The 25411-nt window shown below is 39.1% G+C and overlaps 1 protein-coding gene across 1 annotated transcript; it reads right to left on the reverse strand.

Annotated features, from left to right (window-relative positions):
* Nucleotides 1-22924: 22924 nt before the first annotated feature.
* LOC149697287 (uncharacterized) lies at nucleotides 22925-23830 on the reverse strand. The gene has a single exon (XM_089867223.1). The coding sequence runs from the start codon at nucleotides 23828-23830 to the stop codon at nucleotides 22925-22927; it is 906 nt and encodes a 301-aa protein (XP_089723349.1).
* Nucleotides 23831-25411: the final 1581 nt, after the last annotated feature.

The raw sequence follows: 25411 nt of genomic DNA on the forward strand, positions 1-25411 counted from the left end.
ATCTAGCTTAATTACCAGTCGTCGCTGATCTAGCTTAATTACCAGTCGTCGGTAATCTAGCTTAATTACCAGTCGTCGGTGATCTAGCTTAATTACCAGTCGTCGCTGATCTAGCTTAATTACCAGTCGTCGGTATTCTAGCTTATTTACCAGTCGTAGGTAATCTAGCTTAATTACCAGTAGTCAATAATCTAGCTTAATTACCAGTGGTCTGTAATTTGGCTTAATTACCAGTGGTCTGTAATTTGGCTTAATTACCAGTTGTCGTTAATCTACTTTAATTACCAGTCGTAGGTAATCTAGTTTAATTATCAGTCGTCGGTAATCTAGCTTAATTACCAGTCGTCGGTAATTTGGCTTTATTACCAGTCGTCGTTAATCTACCTTAATTACCAGTCGTCGGTAATCTAGCTTAATTACCAGTCGTCGGTAATCTAGCTTAATTACCAGTCGTCGGTAATCTAGCTTAATTGGCAGTCGTCGCTGATCTGGCTTAATTACCAGTCGTCGCTGATCTAGCTTAATTACCAGTCTTCGCTGATCTAGCTAAATTACCAGTCGTCGGTAATCTAGCTTAATTACCAGTCGTCGGTAATCTAGCTTAATTACCAGTCTTCGCTGATCTTGCTTAATTACCAGTCGTCGCTGATCTGGCTTAATTACCAGTCGTCGGTAATCTAGCTTAATTACCAGTCGTCGTTAATCTAGCTTAATTACCAGTCGTCGCTGATCTAGCTTAATTACCAGTAGTCGGTAATCTGGCTTAATTACCAGTCGTCGCTGATCTGGCTTAATTACCAGTCGTCGCTGATCTAGCTGAATTACCAGTCGTCGGTAATCTAGCTTAATTACCAGTCGTCGGTAATCTAGCTTAATTACCAGTCGTCGTTAATCTAGCTTAATTACCAGTCGTCGGTAATCTAGCTTATTTACCAGTCTTCGCTGATCTAGCTTAATTACCATGCTTCGGTAATCTGGCTTAATTACCAGTCGTCACTGAGCTAGCCTAATTACCAGTCGTCGGTAATCTAGCATAATTACCAGTCGTCGTTAATCTAGCTTAAATACCAGTCGTCGTTAATCTAGCTTAATTACCAGTCGTCGCTCATCTAGCTTAATTACCAGTCGTCGTTAATCTAGCTTAATTACCAGTCGTCGCTGATCTAGCTGAATTACCAGTCGTCGCTGATCTAGCTTAATTACCAGTCGTCGGTAATCTAGCTTAATTACCAGTCTTCGCTGATCTAGCTTAATTACCAGTCGTCGCTGATCTAGCTTAATTACCAGTCGTCGGTAATCTAGCTTAACTACCAGTCGTCGGTAATCTAGCTTAACTACCAGTCGTCGGTAATCTGGCTTAATTACCAGTCGTCGGTAATCTGGCTTAATTACCAGTCGTCGGTAATCTGGCTTAATTGCCAGTCGTCGGTAATCTGGCTTAATTACCAGTCGTTGCTTATCTGGCTTAATTACCTGTCGTCGCTGACCTAGCTGAATTACCAGTCGTCGGTAATCTAGCTTAATTACCAGTCGTCGTTAATCTAGATTAATTACCAGTCGTCGGTAATCTAGCTTAATTACCAGTCGTCGGTAATCTAGCTTAATTACCAGTCGTCGGTAATCTAGCTTAATTACCAGTCGTCGCTGATCTAGCTTAATTACCAGTCGTCGGTAATCTGGCTTAATTACCAGTCGTCGCTGATCTGGCTTAATTACCAGTCGTCGCTGATCTAGCTGAATTACCAGTCGTCGGTAATCTAGCTTAATTACCAGTCGTCGGTAATCTAGCTTAATTACCAGTCTTCGCTGATCTTGCTTAATTACCAGTCGTCGCTGATCTGGCTTAATTACCAGTCGTCGGTAATCTAGCTTAATTACCAGTCGTCGTTAATCTAGCTTAATTACCAGTCGTCGCTGATCTAGCTTAATTACCAGTAGTCGGTAATCTGGCTTAATTACCAGTCGTCGCTTATCTGGCTTAATTACCAGTCGTCGCTGATCTAGCTGAATTACCAGTCGTCGTTAATCTAGCTTAATTACCAGTCGTCGGTAATCTAGCTTAATTACCAGTCGTCGTTAATCTAGCTTAATTACCAGTCGTCGCTCATCTAGCTTAATTACCAGTCGTCGTTAATCAAGCTTAATTACCAGTCGTCGCTGATCTAGCTGAATTACCAGTCGTCGCTGATCTAGCTTAATTACCAGTCGTCGGTAATCTAGCTTAATTACCAGTCTTCGCTGATCTAGCTTAATTACCAGTCGTCGCTGATCTAGCTTAATTACCAGTCGTCGGTAATCTAGCTTAACTACCAGTCGTCGGTAATCTAGCTTAACTACCAGTCGTCGGTAATCTGGCTTAATTACCAGTCGTCGGTAATCTGGCTTAATTACCAGTCGTCGGTAATCTGGCTTAATTGCCAGTCGTCGGTAATCTGGCTTAATTACCAGTCGTTGCTTATCTGGCTTAATTACCTGTCGTCGCTGACCTAGCTGAATTACCAGTCGTCGGTAATCTAGCTTAATTACCAGTCGTCGTTAATCTAGATTAATTACCAGTCGTCGGTAATCTAGCTTAATTACCAGTCGTCGGTAATCTAGCTTAATTACCAGTCGTCGGTAATCTAGCTTAATTACCAGTCGTCGCTGATCTAGCTTAATTACCAGTCGTCGGTAATCTGGCTTAATTACCAGTCGTCGCTGATCTGGCTTAATTACCAGTCGTCGCTGATCTAGCTGAATTACCAGTCGTCGGTAATCTACCTTAATTACCAGTCGTCGGTAATCTAGCTTAATTACCAGTCTTCGCTGATCTTGCTTAATTATCAGTCGTCGCTGATCTGGCTTAATTACCAGTCGTCGGTAATCTAGCTTAATTACCAGTCGTCGTTAATCTAGCTTAATTACCAGTCGTCGCTGATCTAGCTTAATTACCAGTAGTCGGTAATCTGGCTTAATTACCAGTCGTCGCTTATCTGGCTTAATTACCAGTCGTCGCTGATCTAGCTGAATTACCAGTCGTCGTTAATCTAGCTTAATTACCAGTCGTCGGTAATCTAGCTTAATTACCAGTCGTCGTTAATCTAGCTTAATTACCAGTCGTCGCTGATCTAGCTGAATTACCAGTCGTCGGTAATGTAGCTTAATTACCAGTCGTCGGTAATCTAGCTTAATTACCAGTCTTCGCTGATCTAGCTTAATTACCAGTCGTCGCTGATCTGGCTTAATTACCAGTCGTCGGTAATCTAGCTTAATTACCAGTCGTCGTAAATCTAGCTTAATTACCAGTCGTCGCTGATCTAGCTTAATTACCAGTAGTCGGTAATCTGGCTTAATTACCAGTCGTCGCTGATCTGGCTTAATTACCCGTCGTCGCTGATCTAGCTGAATTACCAGTCGTCGTTAATCTAGCTTAATTACCAGTCGTCGGTAATCTAGCTTAATTACCAGTCGTCGTTAATCTAGCTTAATTACCAGTCGTCGCTGATCTAGCTTAATTACCAGTCGTCGCTGTCCTAGCTTAATTACCAGTCGTCGCTGATCTAGCTAAATTACCAGTCGTCCGTAATCTGGCTTAATTACCAGTCGTCGGTAATCTGGCTTAATTACCAGTCTCGGTAATCTGGCTTAATTACTAGTCGTCGTTGATCTGGCTTAATTACCAGTAGTCGCTGAGCTAGCTTAAGTACCAGTCGTCGGTAATCTAGCTTAATTACCAGTCGTCGTTAATCTAGCTTAATTACCAGTCGTCGCTGATCTAGCTTAATTACCAGTCGTCGGTAATCTAGCTTAATTACCAGTCGTCGGTGATTTAGCTTAATTACCAGTCGTCGCTCATCTAGCTTAATTACCAGTCGTCGTTAATCTAGCTTAATTACCAGTCGTCGCTGATCTAGCTGAATTACCAGTCGTCGCTGATCTAGCTTAATTACCAGTCGTCGGTAATCTAGCTTAATTACCAGTCTTCGCTGATCTAGCTTAATTACCAGTCGTCGCTGATCTAGCTTAATTACCAGTCGTCGGTAATCTAGCTTAACTACCAGTCGTCGGTAATCTGGCTTAATTACCAGTCGTCGGTAATCTGGCTTAATTACCAGTCGTCGGTAATCTATCTTAATTGCCAGTCGTCGGTAATCTGGCTTAATTGCCAGTCGTCGGTAATCTGGCTTAATTACCAGTCGTTGCTTATCTGGCTTAATTACCTGTCGTCGCTGACCTAGCTGAATTACCAGTCGTCGGTAATCTAGCTTAATTACCAGTCGTCGTTAATCTAGATTAATTACCAGTCGTCGGTAATCTAGCTTAATTACCAGTCGTCGGTAATCTAGCTTAATTACCAGTCGTCGGTAATCTAGCTTAATTACCAGTCGTCGGTAATCTGGCTTAATTACCAGTCGTCGCTGATCTGGCTTAATTACCAGTCGTCGCTGATCTAGCTGAATTACCAGTCGTCGGTAATCTAGCTTAATTACCAGTCGTCGGTAATCTAGCTTAATTACCAGTCTTCGCTGATCTTGCTTAATTACCAGTCGTCGCTGATCTGGCTTAATTACCACTCGTCGGTAATCTAGCTTAATTACCAGTCGTCGTTAATCTAGCTTAATTACCAGTCGTCACTGATCTAGCTTAATTACCAGTAGTCGGTAATCTGGCTTAATTACCAGTCGTCGCTTATCTGGCTTAATTACCAGTCGTCGCTGATCTAGCTGAATTACCAGTCGTCGTTAATCTAGCTTAATTACCAGTCGTCGGTAATCTAGCTTAATTACCAGTCGTCGTTAATCTAGCTTAATTACCAGTCGTCGCTGATCTAGCTGAATTACCAGTCGTCGGTAATGTAGCTTAATTACCAGTCGTCGGTAATCTAGCTTAATTACCAGTCTTCGCTGATCTAGCTTAATTACCAGTCGTCGCTGATCTGGCTTAATTACCAGTCGTCGGTAATCTAGCTTAATTACCAGTCGTCGTTAATCTAGCTTAATTACCAGTCGTCGCTGATCTAGCTTAATTACCAGTAGTCGGTAATCTGGCTTAATTACCAGTCGTCGCTGATCTGGCTTAATTACCCGTCGTCGCTGATCTAGCTGAATTACCAGTCGTCGTTAATCTAGCTTAATTACCAGTCGTCGGTAATCTAGCTTAATTACCAGTCGTCGTTAATCTAGCTTAATTACCAGTCGTCGCTGATCTAGCTTAATTACCAGTCGTCGCTGTCCTAGCTTAATTACCAGTCGTCGCTGATCTAGCTAAATTACCAGTCGTCCGTAATCTGGCTTAATTACCAGTCGTCGGTAATCTGGCTTAATTACTAGTCGTCGTTGATCTGGCTTAATTACCAGTCGTCGCTGATCTAGCTTAATAACCAGTCTTCGCTGATCTAGCTAAATTACCAGTCGTCCGTAATCTGGCTTAATTACCAGTCGTCGGTAATCTGGCTTAATTACCAGTCTCGGTAATCTGGCTTAATTACCAGTCGTCGTTGATCTGGCTTAATTACCAGTCGTCGCTGATCTAGCTTAATTACCAGTCTTCGCTGATCTAGCTTAATTACCAGTCGTCTCTGATCTAGCTGAATTACCAGTCGTCGCTGATCTAGCTTAATTACCAGTCGTCGGTAATCTAGCTTAATTACCAGTCTTCGCTGATCTAGCTTAATTACCAGTCGTCGGTAATCTAGCTTAATTACCAGTCGTCGGTAATCTAGCTTATTTACCAGTCGTCGGTAATGTAGCTTAATTACCAGTCGTCGCTGATCTAGCTTAATTACCAGTCGTCAGTATTCTAGCTTAATTACCAGTCGTCGCTGATCTAGCTTAATTACCAGTCGTCAGTATTCTAGCTTAATTACCAGTCGTCGGTAATCTAGCTTAATTACTAGTCGTCGGTAATCTGGCTTAATTACCAGTAGTCGCTGAGCTAGCTTAAGTACCAGTCGTCGGTAATCTAGCTTAATTACCAGTCGTCGTTAATCTAGCTTAATTACCAGTCGTCGCTGATCTAGCTTAATTACCAGTCGTCGGTAATCTAGCTTAATTACCAGTCGTCGGTGATCTAGCTTAATTACCAGTCGTCGCTGATCTAGCTTAATTACCAGTCGTCGGTATTCTAGCTTATTTACCAGTCGTAGGTAATCTAGCTTAATTACCAGTAGTCAATAATCTAGCTTAATTACCAGTGGTCTGTATTTTGGCTTAATTACCAGTGGTCTGTAATTTGGCTTAATTACCAGTTGTCGTTAATCTACTTTAATTACCAGTCGTAGGTAATCTAGTTTAATTATCAGTCGTCGGTAATCTAGCTTAATTACCAGTCGTCGGTAATTTGGCTTTATTACCAGTCGTCGTTAATCTACCTTAATTACCAGTCGTCGGTAATCTAGCTTAATTACCAGTCGTCGGTAATCTAGCTTAATTACCAGTCGTCGGTAATCTAGCTTAATTGGCAGTCGTCGGTAATCTAGCTTAATTACCAGTCGTCAGTATTCTAGCTTAATTACCAGTCGTCAGTATTCTAGCTTAATTACCAGTCGTCGCTGATCTAGCTTAATTACCAGTCGTCAGTATACTAGCTTAATTACCAGTCGTCGGTAATCTAGCTTAATTACCAGTCGTCGCTTATCTAGCTGAATTACCAGTCGTCGGTAATCTAGCTTAATTACCAGTCGTCGCTGATCTAGCTTAATTACCAGTCGTCGGTAATCTAGCTTAATTACCAGTCGTCGGTAATCTAGCTTAATTACCAGTCGTCGGTAATCTGGCTTAATTACCAGTCGTCGCTGAGCTAGCTTAATTACCAGTCGTCGGTAATCTAGCTTAATTACCAGTCGTCGTTAATCTAGCTTAATTACCAGTCGTCGCTGATCTAGCTTAATTACCAGTCGTCGGTAATCTAGCTTAATTACCAGTCGTCGTTAATCTAGCTTAATTACCAGTCGTCGGTAATCTAGCTTAATTACCAGTCGTCGTTAATCTAGCTTAATTACCAGTCGTCGGTAATCTAGCTTAATTACCAGTCGTCGTTAATCTAGCTTAATTACCAGTCGTCGCTGATCTAGCTTAATTACCAGTCGTCGCTGTCCTAGCTTAATTACCAGTCGTCGCTGATCTAGCTAAATTACCAGTCGTCCGTAATCTGGCTTAATTACCAGTCGTCGGTAATCTGGCTTAATTACTAGTCGTCGTTGATCTGGCTTAATTACCAGTCGTCGCTGATCTAGCTTAATTACCAGTCTTCGCTGATCTAGCTAAATTACCAGTCGTCCGTAATCTGGCTTAATTACCAGTCGTCGGTAATCTGGCTTAATTACCAGTCTCGGTAATCTGGCTTAATTACCAGTCGTCGTTGATCTGGCTTAATTACCAGTCGTCGCTGATCTAGCTTAATTACCAGTCTTCGCTGATCTAGCTTAATTACCAGTCGTCGCTGATCTAGCTGAATTACCAGTCGTCGCTGATCTAGCTTAATTACCAGTCGTCGGTAATCTAGCTTAATTACCAGTCTTCGCTGATCTAGCTTAATTACCAGTCGTCGGTAATCTAGCTTAATTACCAGTCGTCGGTAATCTAGCTTATTTACCAGTCGTCGGTAATGTAGCTTAATTACCAGTCGTCGCTGATCTAGCTTAATTACCAGTCGTCAGTATTCTAGCTTAATTACCAGTCGTCGCTGATCTAGCTTAATTACCAGTCGTCAGTATTCTAGCTTAATTACCAGTCGTCGGTAATCTAGCTTAATTACTAGTCGTCGGTAATCTGGCTTAATTACCAGTAGTCGCTGAGCTAGCTTAAGTACCAGTCGTCGGTAATCTAGCTTAATTACCAGTCGTCGTTAATCTAGCTTAATTACCAGTCGTCGCTGATCTAGCTTAATTACCAGTCGTCGGTAATCTAGCTTAATTACCAGTCGTCGGTGATCTAGCTTAATTACCAGTCGTCGCTGATCTAGCTTAATTACCAGTCGTCGGTATTCTAGCTTATTTACCAGTCGTAGGTAATCTAGCTTAATTACCAGTAGTCAATAATCTAGCTTAATTACCAGTGGTCTGTATTTTGGCTTAATTACCAGTGGTCTGTAATTTGGCTTAATTACCAGTTGTCGTTAATCTACTTTAATTACCAGTCGTAGGTAATCTAGTTTAATTATCAGTCGTCGGTAATCTAGCTTAATTACCAGTCGTCGGTAATTTGGCTTTATTACCAGTCGTCGTTAATCTACCTTAATTACCAGTCGTCGGTAATCTAGCTTAATTACCAGTCGTCGGTAATCTAGCTTAATTACCAGTCGTCGGTAATCTAGCTTAATTGGCAGTCGTCGGTAATCTAGCTTAATTACCAGTCGTCAGTATTCTAGCTTAATTACCAGTCGTCAGTATTCTAGCTTAATTACCAGTCGTCGCTGATCTAGCTTAATTACCAGTCGTCAGTATACTAGCTTAATTACCAGTCGTCGGTAATCTAGCTTAATTACCAGTCGTCGCTTATCTAGCTGAATTACCAGTCGTCGGTAATCTAGCTTAATTACCAGTCGTCGCTGATCTAGCTTAATTACCAGTCGTCGGTAATCTAGCTTAATTACCAGTCGTCGGTAATCTAGCTTAATTACCAGTCGTCGGTAATCTGGCTTAATTACCAGTCGTCGCTGAGCTAGCTTAATTACCAGTAGTCGGTAATCTGGCTTAATTACCAGTCGTCGCTGATCTGGCTTAATTACCCGTCGTCGCTGATCTAGCTTAATTACCAGTCGTCGGTAATCTAGCTTAATTACCAGTCGTCGTTAATCTAGCTTAATTACCAGTCGTCGTTAATCTAGCTTAATTACCAGTCGTCGCTGATCTAGCTTAATTACCAGTCGTCGCTGTCCTAGCTTAATTACCAGTCGTCGCTGATCTAGCTAAATTACCAGTCGTCCGTAATCTGGCTTAATTACCAGTCGTCGGTAATCTGGCTTAATTACTAGTCGTCGTTGATCTGGCTTAATTACCAGTCGTCGCTGATCTAGCTTAATAACCAGTCTTCGCTGATCTAGCTAAATTACCAGTCGTCCGTAATCTGGCTTAATTACCAGTCGTCGGTAATCTGGCTTAATTACCAGTCTCGGTAATCTGGCTTAATTACCAGTCGTCGTTGATCTGGCTTAATTACCAGTCGTCGCTGATCTAGCTTAATTACCAGTCTTCGCTGATCTAGCTTAATTACCAGTCGTCTCTGATCTAGCTGAATTACCAGTCGTCGCTGATCTAGCTTAATTACCAGTCGTCGGTAATCTAGCTTAATTACCAGTCTTCGCTGATCTAGCTTAATTACCAGTCGTCGGTAATCTAGCTTAATTACCAGTCGTCGGTAATCTAGCTTATTTACCAGTCGTCGGTAATGTAGCTTAATTACCAGTCGTCGCTGATCTAGCTTAATTACCAGTCGTCAGTATTCTAGCTTAATTACCAGTCGTCGCTGATCTAGCTTAATTACCAGTCGTCAGTATTCTAGCTTAATTACCAGTCGTCGGTAATCTAGCTTAATTACTAGTCGTCGGTAATCTGGCTTAATTACCAGTAGTCGCTGAGCTAGCTTAAGTACCAGTCGTCGGTAATCTAGCTTAATTACCAGTCGTCGTTAATCTAGCTTAATTACCAGTCGTCGCTGATCTAGCTTAATTACCAGTCGTCGGTAATCTAGCTTAATTACCAGTCGTCGGTGATCTAGCTTAATTACCAGTCGTCGCTGATCTAGCTTAATTACCAGTCGTCGGTATTCTAGCTTATTTACCAGTCGTAGGTAATCTAGCTTAATTACCAGTAGTCAATAATCTAGCTTAATTACCAGTGGTCTGTATTTTGGCTTAATTACCAGTGGTCTGTAATTTGGCTTAATTACCAGTTGTCGTTAATCTACTTTAATTACCAGTCGTAGGTAATCTAGTTTAATTATCAGTCGTCGGTAATCTAGCTTAATTACCAGTCGTCGGTAATTTGGCTTTATTACCAGTCGTCGTTAATCTACCTTAATTACCAGTCGTCGGTAATCTAGCTTAATTACCAGTCGTCGGTAATCTAGCTTAATTACCAGTCGTCGGTAATCTAGCTTAATTGGCAGTCGTCGGTAATCTAGCTTAATTACCAGTCGTCAGTATTCTAGCTTAATTACCAGTCGTCAGTATTCTAGCTTAATTACCAGTCGTCGCTGATCTAGCTTAATTACCAGTCGTCAGTATACTAGCTTAATTACCAGTCGTCGGTAATCTAGCTTAATTACCAGTCGTCGCTTATCTAGCTGAATTACCAGTCGTCGGTAATCTAGCTTAATTACCAGTCGTCGCTGATCTAGCTTAATTACCAGTCGTCGGTAATCTAGCTTAATTACCAGTCGTCGGTAATCTAGCTTAATTACCAGTCGTCGGTAATCTGGCTTAATTACCAGTCGTCGCTGAGCTAGCTTAATTACCAGTCGTCGGTAATCTAGCTTAATTACCAGTCGTCGTTAATCTAGCTTAATTACCAGTCGTCGCTGATCTAGCTTAATTACCAGTCGTCGGTAATCTAGCTTAATTACCAGTCGTCGTTAATCTAGCTTAATTACCAGTCGTCGGTAATCTAGCTTAATTACCAGTCGTCGTTAATCTAGCTTAATTACCAGTCGTCGGTAATCTAGCTTAATTACCAGTCGTCGTTAATCTAGCTTAATTACCAGTCGTCGCTGATCTAGCTTAATTACCAGTCGTCGCTGTCCTAGCTTAATTACCAGTCGTCGCTGATCTAGCTAAATTACCAGTCGTCCGTAATCTGGCTTAATTACCAGTCGTCGGTAATCTGGCTTAATTACTAGTCGTCGTTGATCTGGCTTAATTACCAGTCGTCGCTGATCTAGCTTAATTACCAGTCTTCGCTGATCTAGCTAAATTACCAGTCGTCCGTAATCTGGCTTAATTACCAGTCGTCGGTAATCTGGCTTAATTACCAGTCTCGGTAATCTGGCTTAATTACCAGTCGTCGTTGATCTGGCTTAATTACCAGTCGTCGCTGATCTAGCTTAATTACCAGTCTTCGCTGATCTAGCTTAATTACCAGTCGTCGCTGATCTAGCTGAATTACCAGTCGTCGCTGATCTAGCTTAATTACCAGTCGTCGGTAATCTAGCTTAATTACCAGTCTTCGCTGATCTAGCTTAATTACCAGTCGTCGGTAATCTAGCTTAATTACCAGTCGTCGGTAATCTAGCTTATTTACCAGTCGTCGGTAATGTAGCTTAATTACCAGTCGTCGCTGATCTAGCTTAATTACCAGTCGTCAGTATTCTAGCTTAATTACCAGTCGTCGCTGATCTAGCTTAATTACCAGTCGTCAGTATTCTAGCTTAATTACCAGTCGTCGGTAATCTAGCTTAATTACTAGTCGTCGGTAATCTGGCTTAATTACCAGTAGTCGCTGAGCTAGCTTAAGTACCAGTCGTCGGTAATCTAGCTTAATTACCAGTCGTCGTTAATCTAGCTTAATTACCAGTCGTCGCTGATCTAGCTTAATTACCAGTCGTCGGTAATCTAGCTTAATTACCAGTCGTCGGTGATCTAGCTTAATTACCAGTCGTCGCTGATCTAGCTTAATTACCAGTCGTCGGTATTCTAGCTTATTTACCAGTCGTAGGTAATCTAGCTTAATTACCAGTAGTCAATAATCTAGCTTAATTACCAGTGGTCTGTATTTTGGCTTAATTACCAGTGGTCTGTAATTTGGCTTAATTACCAGTTGTCGTTAATCTACTTTAATTACCAGTCGTAGGTAATCTAGTTTAATTATCAGTCGTCGGTAATCTAGCTTAATTACCAGTCGTCGGTAATTTGGCTTTATTACCAGTCGTCGTTAATCTACCTTAATTACCAGTCGTCGGTAATCTAGCTTAATTACCAGTCGTCGGTAATCTAGCTTAATTACCAGTCGTCGGTAATCTAGCTTAATTGGCAGTCGTCGGTAATCTAGCTTAATTACCAGTCGTCAGTATTCTAGCTTAATTACCAGTCGTCAGTATTCTAGCTTAATTACCAGTCGTCGCTGATCTAGCTTAATTACCAGTCGTCAGTATACTAGCTTAATTACCAGTCGTCGGTAATCTAGCTTAATTACCAGTCGTCGCTTATCTAGCTGAATTACCAGTCGTCGGTAATCTAGCTTAATTACCAGTCGTCGCTGATCTAGCTTAATTACCAGTCGTCGGTAATCTAGCTTAATTACCAGTCGTCGGTAATCTAGCTTAATTACCAGTCGTCGGTAATCTGGCTTAATTACCAGTCGTCGCTGAGCTAGCTTAATTACCAGTCGTCGGTAATCTAGCTTAATTACCAGTCGTCGTTAATCTAGCTTAATTACCAGTCGTCGCTGATCTAGCTTAATTACCAGTCGTCGGTAATCTAGCTTAATTACCAGTCGTCGTTAATCTAGCTTAATTACCAGTCGTCGGTAATCTAGCTTAATTACCAGTCGTCGGTAATCTAGCTTAATTACCAGTCGTCGATGATCTAGCTTAATCACCAGTCGAAGGTAATCTAGCTTAATTACCAGTTTTTGGTAATCTAGCTTAATTACCAGTCGTCGGTAATCAAGCTTAATTTCCAGTCGTAGGTTATCAAGCTTAATTTCCAGTCGTAGGTAATCTAGCTTAGTTACCAGTCTTAGGTTATCATGTTAACTTAATATATATGTGTTTGGTCCTTTTCCAGCTTAACTTGTTAGCTAACACAAGCTTAGGTTCTCTTGTTTTTTTACCACTACCAAAATTGTACCAATTAGCCTTAACCGTGCTAACATCATAAACTGACTATTATCCATGCTAAAATATCGCAGATTGGAATGGTTTTGAAAATATGAAATTAAACATACTTAAACTTAAATCTAATTAATGAAAATTGGAAAACGGAACATCTAAATACCAGGCTTTCGTTTAACACCGTTTTCAAGACAAACAAACGAATAGTTAATGCATTACGGCTACCACAAAATGGTTATCTGTAAAATATTTTCCCATGTTATTTCTATGGGAAAATTACGAAGTTTTCGTCAAAATCCCCGATTATTTTTATGGAAATGAAAACCACCCTTAGCAACTTTATTTTTTATAAAATAAACTTTTAAATGAATCTTTTGACCCACATATTCAGGGTCCGAACTGTAGTTCTGTGGAATTTTATCAAAGCATTTAATACAATACAAAAAAAGTTATATCCAATCAAATAAACATCCTTATACATTAAAGTCAGTACCGCTCTCATAGAATTTATAATTAATTGGTTATCCACTAATTTGTGGATAATGGATAGAAAATGCCGAGCTCTAACAGCGAATAGCTAAAATCAATCTCTCTGGCTATTTATGAAACAATATAACCTTTGCCCTATGTTTACTGTTTTGAAAAAGTACTGATATTCCACAGCTTTGTAAATTATTAAAAACACGTTTTATTTTGGAAGTAATTTTATTTGTGGAATTTAAAACATAAAATAGTAAAACAATTTTTTAATTAAATTATTATTAATAAATTTGAAAAACAGTTAATAATTTTTATTTTGTAAATTTAAAATAGTTTTTAATTAGTAAATTTGTGTGAAAAAATGTTAGTGGAATAATTATGGTAAAAAATATAAGGATGAGTGGTTATAATAAATTTTTATTTTTGTTGTGAAACGATGATGCTACCTAAAAATTGTATTATAAGTTAAAACACAAGAAAGCAGTTGACCTGTATAATATAAAAAGTTCATAAGTAAAAACAAAAAGTATCATTCACTGAATCTTGTTGGCAGCGTTTATTATGAGAAAACCGCTTTAACGCTTAGAAAAGTGTGTTTTTTGGTCCCCCTTACAACCGTAGCGAGTAAAAATAGGTTAATAAGCTCAATGTAGTTTACAACGTTATAGTTTGTTTTTAGTTTCTATGCGTAATTTTTATAGTTAGGATATTTAAACTATTTTATTGTTAGTTTGTTGAATCATTTTAGATAAATTTTTTAGGGTAAACTTTATACTTATACCAGGTATTGGTGCTGGTGTATCTAAATTAACCAAGGCTTAGCTCAGTTATTGTATGTCGAACATATCTACTGTTAGTGATATTTTTGCCTAGTCCCCTTGCAAACATTCTTGCCAGCTTAGATTCTCTTCGTTCTTTCGACCATTATTCTTCATCGCTTGCGACATAGTTAAAGGCAGGTGCAATTATTACCCTAAATTATCCTTCGTAGTCCGTCATGTCACTTGACAATGAGACTAACTCACCCCTGTTACCAGAAGTCAATGACTTCTTATCCTAGGAAGTATTGGACACTAACCATATCCGCAACCATCTCTGTTAGCCAACTTGTTTTTAGGTCCGATCACCACGCCACCTACGGCGCTTCTCTCATTTTGAGCTGGCAGGCTGATTTGCGTGCCAGCAGCAGGAAAGTAACGAAACTTTATGGTGTGTCCTGTGGTTTGAGGTAACGAATCAGAAATGGTGGCAAGAACAGCTGTTATAGTCTGCTAGAAATTCCGATCAAACTAGTGTAGGGTCCTAGGCCCACGGATTTCAATGGATTTTTAGAAAGTTTTAGACAGTATTAATTGTGATAGTAATAAAGAATTACTTATTACGTCAAACAAAAAGAGATTTAATTATCACAAGCATATTATACAATCAGAAAAGTTTAGATTTTATTTGGAAAAGCTTCACACTTTTGCAAGGGACGAGTGTGAAGTATTCAGTTATCTCCAAAAGGGCAATGGTATTAGAACGGAGTTCATTTTCGATTTCAGTGAAGAGGATGATCCTGAAGCCAAAGATGTGATGGAGCTTTTTAATTTTTATATGTGCAGCCTTTAGAGTTAAGTGCGTTTCGGTTTATCACTTTATTTGGTATGGTTTTAGGTATTTGGCCTTATATGATAACTGTAAACATTAGATATGTTCACTGCACTCCTGAGACTGATGTTAACAACTGTGATACGAGCGATGATGATTTAAATTCGACTGTGATAGCCAATGATGATGATTTAAATTCATCTATGATAGTGAATGAATCTGAATTAAATGTGCAATCTCAAAAGCCTAGAGAAATTGTAGTCAGCCCATCGAACTTCAAGGAAGAAACATTGAGTGGAATTCTGAGACTTGGCGGGGGAACAATTGGGGAGATGTGGAAAGTTTCTAAACGTTTAAAAGAATCTAAACGCTTGACAGTGTACAGGTTGTGCTTTAAAGTTTCACTAAGTGATGAAGAAAAAGAAGCCCAATTACCAACGGAATTGAAACAGCAGGATCGGGGTGGAATGTTTTTTCCCGAAACTCTCATTAAGGGCCTTTGTTCAAGAAGTGAATAATACAGTCAGACTCTCTGCAAATTCATCGAAAACATAAGCAAAATATATTAAAAGTAAGAAAATACCGGGAATTAAAAAAATGGTGGCAGGATAGGAGAACAGTGGGTTCTACGAGTGATTTTGAGTCAAAAATGTACTGTGACATTTTTCCTAAGGGCCACACCCTAAACAAGTTATGATTGGAATGTTTTAGGAATGACCCCATAAATTTAAGAAAGTAACTGAAAGACGATGCTAATTTAATTAAGGGGAAATCCATAAAACACTCGAATCGTAACTTGACAACGTTGGTCCTTAGTTCAAAATGTCTTGGAACATTTTCGACTCAAAACCGTCCACTGTACTTCGGTTCTACCATACTTTTTGAAACCTCCTGTATTTTATAAGGTGTCACTTGTGCTAAGATGTAATAATTAACTAATGTTGCACTAATATTAAGGTTTGTGTGGGCAACGTCAAGGCGAATAGTCTTACCAAGAAACTCTTCATGGAAGGTGTGGGTGCTATCCAAGACCTCCAAAATCAATTTGACGCTGAAGCGATTACATTCTTCTATAAATTCTCGTTACGGAAACTTACGCATGCAAGACTTAGAGTTTATTAGTATAAAGAGCGCAAATATATCTAAAGGAGGTCATAATCTAAGAGCTTATTTATACGCTCAAATTAAAAAACTGTATAATAAAACAAAAACCCAGGAGGTGACTACCGAAAGTGGAAAAAAAGCACAAATGGCGAAAGATGAGAGTAAGAAAGCTAAGCCAGGAAAAAAGCAGAGTAAATCGAGAACAGCCAGCAAGACTAAGCCGCTCCGAAAAACACAAAACAACAATTCAACCACAATAAACCCAAATAAATCGGCTAAAACTAAACTAAATCAAAACACAAGCGTAGAACTACTCGAGTCAAAACCAAAAAAACAATTCTAACAAGTGAAAAACGAATCAACTCAAGACAAAATCAATAAACAATTCTAACCACTGTAAGACTAAACAACTAAGTACAAAACCGAAACAATATAACGCTAAACAGAAGCCCAAGACACAACCAAAACAAAATAACGCTGAACAGAAACCCAAGACACAACCAAAACAAAGTAAACAACAACCAAAGACACAAAGTGATCTCCCTGTAGAGAAAGACCTTACTAAATGTGATTGAGTGCAATCTAGTCCTAAACCTCCAGTACAGTCATAGCCCAGAAAGTGGTTATTAAAATTAAATAAGCTTCTCTCTGCAATACAATTTAAAAAAACGAATCTTGCCCTTCAGAACAAAAGTGACATAGAGAAACATTTGTTTTACAAAAATAAACATTTGTTTTACAAAAATAAATTGGCAATTCATATCTAACATTTCGTGTTGTCTTTCATTTCCTGCTTTAAGAAGTATCCAATTTTGGTTCTGTTCAATAACTGAATAAGCGTGCAAATGCTTAGAAAAACTTTCAACTGCGAATATTGTACCAACAATGATTAGTGACATATGTATATGGAATATGAATTTAATTTTCAAGAAAAATTTAATTTCATTCCTTTCAGTTTCGAAAATGATCAAGCAATCTTTAATATAATGTACATTATAAAAAATTGCATTTGTGGATGAGTAAACGTTTTCTGGAAAATCTTCAGAGAGGAGTGGCTTTAAATTGTCGGGCAAGGCATCTTTGCAGATAAATTTCCCCGCTGTTGTAGTTTGTACACCGTAGGGCTGTTCATCTATCATGTTATAACACTGTAAGTACTGGTGTCGATGGGCCAATGTTTTAGTAAGATTTATGCAATTATTCGAAACTTTTGCAATTTTTTTGAAATAGCTTTGTAAGGTCAAAACCAGAGATGTTCATCAAAGGACTTTCAAATCTAACTCCATAACTAGATTTTTCACTCGGAAATCTAGCAATACTTTGCTGATGTTATAGATGGCGATCTAACGTTCTTAATTGTAGTTCATTTTCTTTGATTTTAGTCGAAATGTTTTTCTTGAAATCATGCAAAATCTGCATATTTTTCCCGAACTAAAGGACGCATTAAATCCGCCAAGTTTATGGAGTCCAAGGTTGTCCCCCGAAAAAATAGCAATTGTGGCTGTTAAATGAAAGGCCCGATTTTCAATTGTTATGCCTTCCATTGACATTACATTAAGATCAAAAATAAGGGGTGCGAGCACTTCGTGCTAGCCAAAAACGTCAACGTCCTTCGACTTCGCCAAAAATAGTACATGTACATCGCTTAGTTTTGATCTATATTTTGACTTCAAGCTGAGAACTGAAAAATAACAGCCCAATATTTTGTGTTTGCCGCGTTTTGAGCCAAGCGGATTCACTATGTCGAATTCGTCGAGAAAAATTTGAAGCTGTAGCGTGTTTTGATTAAAGCTTGTGTTTTGTACAATGATTTTTTTGCAATGTCTCCTTGAAGAAAATGACCGATACAATCCTGTGGAATCATAATGAAATCTTCATGTTTACCCGCTTGTTCATCGAAGGAGTAAAGTTTCTGAATAACTTTAATTATAGGAACATAGTGAAAGTAGCTTTTTTCTTCCTTGTTCAATGATTCCGTAAATGTGTATTGTATTGGTTCTATTAATCCATAGTCAGACTTAATCACTGCGTTAATTTTATAATTCGAATTTAAACTTTCAAAAGCACTTTAAACTTCTATATTTTTTGAAAACAATTCACGTTCTTCAATACTAATGTTTTTTGAACGAATGACACTCAACACATTCTCCTTATTCATTGTTAATAGGGGTTCACAAAAAATTAATATATCATTCGTTAATGCTTCCACAACAGTCGGAGGCAAATGGTGCGCTTCGCGGTATTTCAGAATAATTTTAAATAGAGTTTCACGAACTTTAGACGGTTTTAATTGGCGTTCATCCCTCGGGCCCAGCTCAGGGTCGTCAATTTGTGGGTCCTCAACATTTTCTATATTCGTGTAATTTTGATCCTGTTGCACAAAACCAGATGAATCGTCTATTTCTCCAGTTATATCATTTAGAAATCCGTAATGTTTATGTCTCACGTGTCGATGATATGATTTTATTTTATTAAAAGCCCTTCCAAAATTTTCAAGGCCACAAACAACGTTATTTGGATCGCGTGAATGCTTATTTTGCATGTGAGTTAAAAGGGTCCCAAATTTCTTTGAATAAAAGGTGCACCTTACACAGCTATACAAACCAGAACTCGTCATAGTGTCCTTGCTAATTCTGATCTAAATTACCAACGTTAATATTCTTGCTACTAGGATAGTAACGAAAGTCCCTTCTTTTACCAAATGTTAGGAAACTTCGAAATATTCTTTTGAAAGTAAAGGTAAGATCAGAAAATCTTCAATTATATAAAAAAGACTTGGTTTGCCCAAGCCTAAAAAAACTAAACGATAAGAGTTTTTCCAGTTGACTGAAGCGCGGATATTTTTATTTTCTATTGAACTTTAAAGATAATCCGTATTTTACAACTGTTTAGAATTTAATTCAATCTCCTGATTTTACTGGTAATGGATTTATTTCCTATAAATTAATTGAAATAAAAACTTACTTATCTCAGATTTTTCAACAACAATCCCATTTTCCTAAAACATTTTATCATGAAATTTATTTTATTCAAGGGAGAACGTGTTTTAATTTCCAAATAATATAGAAATTAAATACATGTTTCAAGCGGTCTATACTATTTAAGTATTTGAATAAAAAGAGGGACTTTTATCATCTTTTACATGTTTGGTAAAGCGGTTTGATTCTTCTTTATGCATATTAACAATGCACAGTACTTTCACGGAAGATTTTAAAATTGGTCTAGTTGGATAAAGCTGTTTTGTGAAGTCGAACCCCTAGCCATTAACCCTGTAAATAACGTTAATAATAATATCCGCAACATCTTAGTTTTATGATTAATCCCTAACTAAACATCGTTTTATCGAATTTAAACTTGCATATGCTTAGAAAATAAATTGTTTGTTTCTGTTTGTCACAATTAGTTATCTTATTTTACCAATACGCAAGGCTGATATCAGTAACAGCATACTTTCATAAGGTGTTCTATAAGTTTTTCACTGGTAACTGAGAGGTTGCCATGAAGTGACGAAGGTCATAGATTCTTGAATAGCGATGCCTGGTGAGGAGCTGTCAAAGGTTTAGTAGAGACTAAATAGGAACTACATGGATTGCAAAATCGGGTGTGGTCAATTAGCGATTGTCATTCTCAAACTAGCTCTTAGTATGTCTCTAGCATTACCAAGTATAAGTAGTAACATACTTATGGAACAGATCTTATAAACTTATGGTGGTAACTGTTGAAGTTTTAAAAACTGGACGCAATTATAAGTGACAAAAAATTACGTTTATTATTACATCTCCAAAACATTACTGAGAACCGAGAGTGAACAAATTTTAGTTTATATACATGTATTAAAAAACTAATAGTAATAAAAAATAATAACATCAAGATCTATATGTTACATAATTAATCATAAAAAATATTAAAGGCCAACATCATTTTTTTTTCAACACTCCCCCTTGATGTTGACTTCCTCTTGGGTTCGTAAGCCCAATCTGGTTTTGATTCGTATGAACACTTCCTTGACTAAAGGTTTGGTAAGGATATCCGCCAATTGGTCTTCACTTGGAACGTACTTAACAAGTAATTTGCCTTGTTGCACCAGCTCTCTTACATAAAACTGTCGGATATTGATGTGTTTGGTGCGACGGTGAAATTCCGGATTATGAATCAATTTAATAGTGCCAGCGTTGTCTATATTTAGTACTGGAACTTCTTCGTCGTTGTCGAGTCCAATGGAAATTGTAATAGCCTGCATCCAAACAACATCTTTTGCCGCCTCTGTTGCTGCAACCAATTCAGATTCAGTTGTTGAGAGAGATATGGAAAGCTGCTTCCTACTAGCCCAAATGACTGGCGTAGAACCCATGAAACAAAGTATCCCCGAGGTTGAGCGCCTCGAACTTTCACATCCTCCATAGTCTGCGTCGCTGTACGGAGTTATTTTTGAAGTGTCATCTATCTTGAAAAGCAATCCTTGTGTACTTGTCCCTCTAAGGTAATGGAAAATCCGTTTGACAGCACCCCAATCGGCAACTGTAGGTCTCGACATGGCTTGTGATGCTCGGTTTACTGCAAATTCTATATCGAGTCGTGTGCCCAGAGTAGCATATCGAAGACTTCCGATAGACGAAGCTTAGACGGTCGTAGATTCAAACAGTCTCTTGCCTTCTTCACTCGTGTCTTGTTTACAAGCGGGCGTGCTCTTAGGTTTGCAAAGAGCCATGTCAAATCTCTCCAATACTTTCTCAATGTACGTAGTCTGATGTAGGAAGATTGAGCCGTCTTCTGCGAAATCAATTTTCAAAGCAAGATAAGTTGAGGGACTACTTGTGGTAATCTCGAATTCTTTGGCAAAGAGATGAAGTAAGTTTGAAACAGCGTCATCCGTGTTGCCAGCCAATAACCCATCATCGACATACAGCACCAAAATTAAGAACAAGCTTTCAGTTGATAAAACGTAGAGACATGGCGATCTCCGTCGACTTGTCTGAATCCGAGACGTTGTAGGATGCGATCAATTTTCTCGTTCCAGCATCGTGGAGATTGCTTCAGTCCGTAAAGACTTTTCTTTAATTTCCATACTCGACCACTGGTATCTTCGAAACCTTCAGGCTGTCGCATGTATATTTCTTCCGTCAGGTCACCATACAGAAACGCTGTCTTCACGTCAAATTGCTTCAGTCGTAGATGTTTTTGGACCACGATACTTAGAAAGATTCGTATGGTTTCAAAACGGGCAACTGGAGCGTATGTCTCGTCGTAGTCCAGACCCTCCTTCTGTGTATACCCCTTTGCTACTAGTCTCGCTTTATGTTGCAGGATAGTACCATCGTCGCGGACCTTCGTGCGAAAACCCCATCTACTTCCAACGATCTTTCGATGTAACGGTAACGGTGGATCAACCATCTCGTATACGTTATGTTTTTCCATGGATAGTAGTTCGTCAGACATAGCGGCCTCCCATTCCGTTGAATCCTTCGATGCCCGTGCTTCTTTGGCCGATTGGGGTATATCATCACAGACTAATAATACCTTTTGTGGTGGACAGGAAAAACATGATCTGGGTTTCAGCTTCGCGCGATCTCGTAGAGTCGGACCCACCGGTTTTAGCTCCTTACAGGATGTATCTTGATTTGACGTGGCTTCTTTCTCGTCGTCATCTGATTGTACAATTGTTTCCGCTGAAGTAGAGTCTTGTTCGTATTTATCAGCGACATTGTCCATATGCTCAACTGGATCGCCACTTACACCTTGCCTGAAGACTTCTTCCGGCAAATTGTCCCGCGACTCCATGACGCATATCTCGGGACCGAATTTTACATCTCTTGACCTGACTACGTCATTCAGTTCCGGAATATAGACCCGATAGCCATCGGCATTGTCCTCATATCCAACCAGAAACCCCTTTGTAGGATTTCCTGGACAATTTTTTCCTCTTTCGCTTTGGGATATGAACAAAGCACTCCGTTCCGAATACGCGAAGATGTTTCATTGATGGATTTGGCTTTCCTGTCCATAGTTCTAACGGTGTCTTTCCGGGTATACGCGTTGGTGCTGAGCGATTCAGTACATATGTTGCGGTGTTCACAGCTTCAGCCCATAGTTTTGGTGGTAGATTCTTTTTAGAATGTAGCATCGCTCGAACTGACTCCATTAATGGGCGGTTCTCTCTTTCAGTTGTGCCGTTTTGTTCAGGTGTGTATGGCATTGTCGTCCGATGATGCAGACCAACTGTTTTTGTTATACGCCGGAAATCTTCGTTTACATATTCAGTTCCATTATCTGTGATCAACTCTCTTACGGCATGGTTATAATTCTTGCACATTCCAAGAAATTCTTCAAAGTAGCCAATAACTTCCGTTTTCTTTGCCAGGAAGTAGACAACCCGTAGTCCAGTGTATTCATCTTTGAAAAGGAGGTAGTAGTTCTTTCCCTTCATCGAGGGGATTGGCGATGGCCCCCAGAGATCAGAATGAACTCGTTCACCCGGTGCAGTGGCTTTGTCGAGACGCATGCCAAAACTAAGTCTTGACATTTTTCCGTATACGCATCTTTCACAGAGCTTGTCTTCGTTTTGATGAATGACTTCGTAGCCGAGTCTCTTCAACGTCGTTTCAACGTGTCTTTTGTTCTGGTGTCCCAAGCGATCGTGCCAAATCTGGAGATCTGCTTTCTTATGGTCAGTCTGTCCAGTTACGACGTTTGCCGCTTGATGTTAAGCCGAAACAAAACCTCCACCTTCCCTGGCAACCGAATGAGTTTCTTGTCCTTGACCTTCTCGTAAAGACCACATGTCGTCGCCGTGGCAATGAATTCCAGGTTTTTATTTCGTTTCATGGTACTCTTCAATGAAAATACATTGCAGGCGAATCCTGCAACGTGCCACACATTGTGAACGATTTCTCGACGCAACCGCCTCCCAACATGATATTGAAATACTAAATCTCCTTCACCATCGGCTGGCATCTGCTCTTTGTTTCCGACCTGGACTTATCGAACTTATGGAATCGAAAGAAGTTTTAAGCATCATTCGTGATATGCTGCGTAGCTCCGGAGTCGAAATACCATGCCGTATCTCCTGAATTCTGAACAACCAGCCCGTTCGCTGCGAAAAGACCTCCGCCGCTTTTGTTGTCCATACGATACCCCTTGGACGGTTTCTTCTTGGGCTTTTGACAGTTCCTTGAAACATGTCCAATTTTGTTGCAGTTAAAGCATTTAATTCGGCGGTGTTTCTTCGGTTCATTTTCACCTAGAGAGTTCGTATCTTGTTGCCGACTTTTGTCATCTCGACGGGCTAGCAGACCAGATGTTTCCTCGAAGACATTTCCATCCCGGGTAGCTCGACCAAGTAGGAGTCGTTCGAATTCCATTACAGTCTGCTTCTCTTCCGGCAGTGTATCCCATAACATGCTGAACTCACGATACTGGTCCTGCGGCAGCGATTCGAAGATGCAGGCGACTAGAATACAATCGTCGAACGACACATCTTTTTCTTTCTTGGCCGTGTTCAAAATATCTGCCCACAGAGATCGCATATGAGCAAGATGAGTTTCCCTCATTAATTGAGCAAGTAACCTTCTAAGACGGGTGGATGACTTCTGTTCGAAGACCTCGTGCAATTTGTCCCACATTTCTTGTGGCGTATCACAATTAATGATCATATTCTGGATCTTTCTTGTCAGGCATGACCAGATAATAGTCCTGGCGGTAATAAACGCTATCTCGTACTTCTTTGAGTCTGCGTTAAACGTGGCTGTCTCCGATCCCTCGGACGCTTCTACCAATACCGGTGCCTTCCAGGTCCCTCTGACGACTCCAAATACATCCCGTATTGTTAGTGTGTCCGTGACTTGACGTTTCCAACTATGCCAATGCTCCGGACCATCCAGCTTCTCAATCTCGTGACGAAAAATGCCATGCATAGTATTGAAACGTTGTTACTCAGGATATGCAATGTTCCGACCTTGAAGGTTATTCGTTGGCGGTTACGCAGTGGATGCGTGCGCGACCCATAACCTGTTGAAGTTTTAAAAACTCGACGCAATTACAAGTGACAAAAAATAACGTTTATTATTACATCGCTAAAACATTACTGAGAACCGAGAGTGAACAAATTTTAGTTTATACATATACATGTATTAAAAAACTAATAGTAATAAAAAATAATAACATCAAGATCTATATGTTACATAATTAATCATAAAAAATATTAAAGGCCAACATCATTTTTTTTCAACAGTAACACTACGAGTATGTTTTGAACTGGTTCAGTTGAGTTGCTCAAGGTTGTGTTCACGGTAATTGGAAGCTGAAAATAATGAGACACAGACAGAAGTGCGTAAAGCAAACATGGATTAATATACTGGCAAATATAGTACCGTTATGATTTTTGCTTTGAAACCGCTATTTTAGGGTCGAAGTTGACTTGAAATAAACTTTAGTAGCCAAAGATTTTGAAAAACTTGGTCAAGTATATTAGAATAATTATTCGATCCATAAAATTAAATTTATAATGTTCTTTAACCTTGCAAAAACTTTGGTTCTATCCTATTTCTGCCACAGAACTGTAAGGATATACAGAAATGAAACTTTCGTCTTTAGTTGACAACGTTACGAAAACTTCGTGTGGTTAAAACCTTTTGAAATAAAACTTCTCAGAGATTAGACAAGAAAGTGACAATTAGCTTTAATTTCACACGATATCCCTTGAATAAAATAAATTTCACGTAAAATGTTTTAGGAAAATGGGATTGTGGTTGAAAAATCTGAGATAAGTAATTTTTTATTTCAATTAATTTATAGGAAATAAATCCATTACCAGTAAAATCAGGAAGTTGAATTAAATTCTAAAGAGTTGTAAAATACGGATTATCTTTAAAGTTCAATAGAAAATAAAAATATCCGCGCTTCAGTCCACTGGAAAAACTCTTATCGTTTTGTTTTTTTAGGCTTGGGCAAACCAAGTTTTTTTATATAATCAAAAATGTCTTGATTAGAATCAAGACCTAAAAAGTATCGATAACACTGATGTTATAACTTGTCTGAAGGATCAGATATTAATTTTTCTTTTTAATTGAAACTTAAATGCATGCTTAAGAAAAAACAACGTTCCATTACCGTTTTCCGTTGAAATAAATTATTTTACTGGTAATCAATTTCAAAAATTTACTTATCTCGGCTTTTCGACCACAATTCCATTTCCCGAAAACATTTTATCATTACATTAATTACTTTTGGGAGAGTACGTGTATGGTTAAGCGTTTTAAAAGGTTCCTAAAGACGTTACATCCCCATTCGTGACCGGCACGCTTCGCAGTGGAACATTTTAATTATTCTAAAACCAATGGCGCCAAATTCAATAGGGACAGTAAGATTTTTAATCGCGGTTTTGCAAAATGATGTAATATCAAGTGTACTTTAGTCGACCGTCGTATTGTTCTTTCTCATAGTTCAGGGCATTATAAGTGTTACTGCCCAATTTCTCTCTCTAGTTTCTAACAATG

This window comes from Phalangium opilio, unplaced genomic scaffold (genome assembly GCF_054372755.1).
Source record: "Phalangium opilio isolate 3A_F unplaced genomic scaffold, DU_Popi_V2 ptg000019l_1, whole genome shotgun sequence".
Classification (NCBI taxonomy): Eukaryota; Metazoa; Arthropoda; class Arachnida; order Opiliones; family Phalangiidae; genus Phalangium; species Phalangium opilio.

Coding starts and splice junctions, on each gene's coding strand:
- LOC149697287 (XM_089867223.1), bottom strand. CDS start 23,830: ATGCATGGCATTTTTCGTCACGAGATTGAGAAGCTGGATGGTCCGGAG.